Genomic DNA, 5,562 nt, shown 5'->3' on the forward strand with positions numbered 1-5,562 from the left:
TCTTGTCAGTGTGGGGCAGTTGTTGAGAGACCCTTATAGTGAATTTGAGCCCTTTAATTCAGTGATATAAGTGGCATAAATTAACATTTTCATGATGTACCTACTGAGACAGTGAACACGAACCAATTGCTTATGTATGGAATGACTCAAATAGATTGTAGGTATAAAAAAAAAGAAGTTTCCTGATCATACCTAGTATTGGACTTAATATATTTGTTAAATAATATAGTATCTAATAAACCATTTTTTAATATTTGAAAAATATTTTATGTGAGTTAACATAAAATATCTTCTTGATTACAAATATTATTCTTTTAAGTTGATATTAGGTCTTATTTAATTTTTATTTCACCTGAGACCTCAGTGGTTCAATTGTAAATTTCAAAAACAGGTTGGCTGAATGAAAGAATGAGACTTACACATATGGACAAAAACAAAAATGAAAGAAAACATATTCTGATTTGATTAAGGATGTTTAAAAACATAAAACAGTGGAACAGTCAGGAAAACAAGAGAGTATTCATGTATTACAGTCAATCTTGGGGTAAAAATAGGAACTGCCATTTAACTATTACTTTCCAGAAAATGTAAGAGGGGAGCACATGGAAGAATTTGCATTATCAACCTGAACTTTTCCTATTCAGTTTCATAAGGAAATGGTAAAAAGCAGCATAAACCAGAGATTGGCCCTAAGGGACTTTGAAGGACTAAAAAAGACTAGTATGTAAGAAACTAGTATGTAAGAAACTGCATGGTACTGGCTTAGGCACAGTAAAGAAGGAAAGATCCTTGTGTGAGTTGTAGGTTGTGTGTTTGCTTTTTAATAGTTTGATTAGTTAAGTAATAAATATTTTGCTTAAGAATATTTACAAATAGGTTGCTTTTGTTGTAAGAGAGTTGTTATAAATGAAATCATTACAAATATTTTTTAAAGTACATGTAAAATTCTCTTTGGAAAGTTTTTGAAAGTTGTTTATTCATCAGTCCAAGGTTTACCGGTAAAGTTATGAAGTAAAGTTTTGATGATACTAATAAAAGGTAAATTTTTGAAGAAAGATACAACCTCTTCTAAATGTGACTCATGAAGTATAGAAGATCAAATGAAGTTATGAATATAACTATTAAATGTATACACATAACATATTTTTAAGTGTGATCCTTTTAAAATTTAATATATTTTAATATTTAGTCTAATTTAATATATTTTAAAATTTATTCTAATTAGTTACACATTACAGTAGAATGCATTTTGATACAGCATATATAAATTGAGTATAAATTCTCATTCATGTGGCTGTACATTATGTGGAGTTATACAGGTTGTAATAATGTTCCATTCATTCTACTGCCTTCCTACCCACATACCCTCTCCTCTCCCCTCTCTCTAGTCCAAAATACCTCTACTCCCCCTGTCACCTTATTATGAATTAGCATCCTCATATCAGAGAAAACATCTGGTCTTTGTATTAGGGGGATTTTTTATTTTGCTTAGCATAATAGTCCCCAGGTGCATACATTTATTGGCAAATGCCATAATTTCATTTTTCTTTAAGACTAAGTAATATCCCATTGTGTATATGTACCAATTTCTTTATGCATTCATCTGTTGAAGGGTATCTAGGCTGATTCCATAGTTTAGCTATTGTGAATTGAGCTGCTATAAATCTTGATGTGGCTGCATCACTGTACTATGCTGATTTTTAGTTCTTTGGGTATAAACTGAGGAGTGGGCTAGCTGGGTCAAATGGTGATTCCATTTCAAGGTTTCTGAGGAGTCTCCATACTGTTTTCCATACTGGTTGAACCAATTTGCAGTCCCACCAGCAATGTATGAGTGTACCTTCTCCCCCACATCCTTGCCAACTTTTATTGTTACTTATATTCTTGATGATTGCCATTCTGACTGAAGTGAGATGGAATCTCAGTGAAGTTTTGATTTGAATTTCTCTAATTGCTAAAGATGTTGAACATATTTTCATATATTTGTTGATTGATTATATTTCTTCTTCTGTGAGTTGTTTGTTCAGTTCTTTTACCAATTTATTAACTGGGTTATTTGGTTTTTTTGAGGTATTAAGGTTTTTTGAGTTCTTTATATGTCCTGGATGTTATTGCTCCATCTGAGTGAACATAAAATATTTTAAAATAAAGATTGTTTATTTATTGTGTAAATTTGTTGCTCATATCATAGCATACCTCTTTTCCTCTCTTTTTTTGTCACTGCATGTCATACAGATAGTTTTGTACATATTTTATGAAGGACTGAATTAATCGAATCCAATATCAAGCTTATCCTTTAAAAAATAAATAGAAAATAACATGTACATTTAGTTAAAAGTTTGTTTAAATAAATAAATTGATAACTCAAAGTTATAGAAATAATTCAGGACTATATTAGTTTTAAAATTTTGAAAGACACGTGGAATGGCAAATTAGAGGGTGGAATGAAGTTTTTATTTGATCTAATACAAGAATAAGTTCACATTAAAAGACATTTTTCTCTACTCCGAAACACAGTCTCATCTAGATAGGTTAAAAATGTAATCTGAGAGTTATATTAAACTGAAGAATTAAAGTTTCAACAGTTTGTGGCTCTAGAATTATGACTTTAGAGAAGAATGGAAGACTGTCATTATATTCTGCCTCCCTAATGCTTCATCAATATCACTATGGTATTTAAACTTATGTCATGAGATAGGCTCACTGACTTGGCCCCAAGCAATGCCAATTTCAGAGCACTTTTTCTACACTGAATTGGAGACTAATTCCTTCCTAAGAAGAAAGATCTGGAAGGGAGTTAAATGGGGAGTCTATAGATGAGTATGCAGAATAAATATTCTCAGGGTCACCAAACTGAATACCAAGATAACTTGAAAATTCATCCAGATAACAGGAAATAGCTAGGATTCAAGTAAAACTCCAATAATTAAAATGTAAGAAGATAGTGTTAGCAACATTAGAAATAACTACTAAGTAGTTCAAGTACTAATCTTTGCATATACAGTGAAACAATATGATATTCACTGATCAGCCAAAGGGTGATTTTCACCACATAGCCCACAAAATACCATTCTCTGAAGTGACAGTGCTGCTATGGATGTGTGAGAATTGTCATAATACATGAATATTCCTGAATAAACTGACCATGTATAGAATTACTTTGCTTTTAACTATCCCTCCCTGCTTCACCTTGGTATCTACCTTTACTCATTGTGAAATGTGCTGCCTACTGATTTTCAGCATTAATAGTAAACATTACAGAAATTTAGTAGCAAGTGATTTTTACAAAGATTGAACAGATATTTTGATGTTAATGAAAGTAGCATTGGAGAACTACTTGAACAAAATGTACAATCCAATTAATAAATGGTCTGGTAGAGTTAGAAAAACAAAGTGAATAAAAAACAAAGAAACAAATGTAAGACGTTCAATAGAGAATAATTCATACCAAAAGGAATAAATGGAACCTTTGATAAAATTTGAGGAACCTTTGAATATTTTTACAAACTTGACCCAATATTATTATTACTATTACTATCATTTCTTGAAATTAAAATTTTTATCAAGTTAGTATACTTTAATCTAGAAAATAATACTCAGGAAAATACTTGACACTTCATTCATTATTTTAATTTTTAAAATTTTAATCCATTCATTATTTTAATCCATATTTGTTATTAAAACCATTGATTAAATACAAGATAAATATTTATTTCCATGTATTTTATTTTTATTTTCAAGAAACTAAAGTCCTAAATAAATCTCTGCTTTTCTCTACTTGCTATAAAATATTGGTCAATATTTTAAAAGGATTGATTTTGTGAGTTTTTTTTCCTACTTACACCAATAACTCTCAGATAAATCCAGTCTATGATTCTATTCTGAATAAGTACCTTTCCTACCATTTCAGACAGCAGCAAGAGCAGTGTGGATTTACTGCTAAATTAAGATGTGGAGGCCAGAGCAGGATGACAATGACAATCGAGGTATCATTCTGGGATTAAAGATTCAGTGAGTTAGAAACAATGGAACATCAGAGGGAAGAGGTGTTATTTGCTGGGATTGGACTCTGAGACTTAACTTCTCAGGGGGTATCCTCTAAATGGAGATGGGTGACAGTGAAACATTCAGAGAAATTTGGGAGATTATGAACAAGAGAGACCTCCTGTTAAGGACATGAAAACAAAACTCCGCATTTACTGGTATTGTGTGTGTCGTCCGAAGAACAAAAATTATGCCCTTTGATTTCCTCTGGACCCAGAAGAGGGAGTTCAAGATATCTATTATGGTAGATAAATAACTTATATCCAATTTATGAATTTTACCTGTGTGTTCTCAGGTGGAAGGTTTTGATGCATCTAAATCATTAAGTTACAGTAGAGGTCATTTGTTTAAACTTTCTTGAGATTGTTATCTTTATCAGAATTTTTTGCAAGGCACTTTTTACTTCCTTATTTCTCAGGCTATAAATGAAAGGATTTAGTAAGGGAACTACTATTGTAAACAAAAGAGCAGCAGGTATATCTTTATCTCCTTCTTCAAGTAAATTTGGTCTAATATACATGAAGAAAAGAGATCCATAGAATAATGAAACAGATAAAAAGTGAGAGGCACAGGTGGAAAAGGCTTTAACCCTTCCTTCTTTAGATTTCATTTTGAAAATTGTAAAAACAATGTAGACATAAGAAATTAAGACACTACCTATAGTGAAGACTTGAATAGAGCCTGAAAAGACAAAGAGCACAAGTTCATTGACATATGGGTCAACACAGGAGAGTCTGTACAAAGGAAGAATATCACAGTAAAAGTGGTTGATTTGATGAGACCCACAGAAAGCTAACCTAAAGAGTAGACCTACATGAATCATGGAGTGCAGGTTTCCAGCTATGAAGGCTCCTGTGGTCATCTGAACACAGAGTTTCTTTGACATCATGGTGTGATACTGCAGAGGACTGCATATGGCCACATAGCGGTCATAGGCCATTGCTGCCAGAAGAAAGCAGTCTGCAGTTTCCACAGTGCAAAGAATATAAAATTGTACCATACATTCATAAAGGGAGATCCTTCTGTCCTCAGAAAAGAAGTTCTCTAACATCTTAGGAGTGATAGCACAGGCACAACAGAAATCCACAAGAGCCAGGTTGCCCAGAAAGATGTACATTGGTGTGTGAAGTTGACGCTGTGTAAAAATCAAGGCCACCAACCCTAGATTCCCCACCATAGTGATCAGATAGATGGTCAAGAACACTACAAATAGAAGGGCCTTCAGGTCTGGGTGATCTGTAAATCCTGTGAGGACAAACTCATTTTTCATGGTGTGATTTTCTTTAACCATTCCTGACTTCTGAGAAAAAAGTGGGAAATAAGGTGTTAGTTTATGATGAGCCTCAAACACAATTCAGCCTTCTTTGGCTCAAAGGAAGAGAAGCATCTTTCATAATAGTACCACATTTCACCTGGACTTTGGTGAGTGCCTAGTTCTGAGGAAGAATCCATGTTTCCAGTCTAAAACTTCTTTGTTCACTTACTGAACATTTTCCCAGCCTATTTTCAAGGAAATTT

At 32.7% G+C, this 5,562-nt stretch overlaps 1 protein-coding gene across 1 annotated transcript; it reads right to left on the reverse strand.

Moving 5' to 3' along the window:
• Positions 1-4,366: 4,366 nt before the first annotated feature.
• LOC110597353 (olfactory receptor 5K1) lies at positions 4,367-5,335 on the reverse strand. Its single transcript, XM_021721549.2, has one exon. It carries the CDS (start codon positions 5,333-5,335, stop codon positions 4,367-4,369), a length of 969 nt encoding a protein of 322 aa, XP_021577224.2.
• Positions 5,336-5,562: the final 227 nt, after the last annotated feature.

This window comes from Ictidomys tridecemlineatus, chromosome 3 (genome assembly GCF_052094955.1).
Source record: "Ictidomys tridecemlineatus isolate mIctTri1 chromosome 3, mIctTri1.hap1, whole genome shotgun sequence".
Taxonomy (NCBI): domain Eukaryota; kingdom Metazoa; phylum Chordata; class Mammalia; order Rodentia; family Sciuridae; genus Ictidomys; species Ictidomys tridecemlineatus.

What these genes read in the sequence shown, in the direction of transcription:
- LOC110597353 (XM_021721549.2), bottom strand. Translation starts at nt 5,335, where the DNA reads ATGGTTAAAGAAAATCACACCATGAAAAATGAGTTTGTCCTCACAGGA.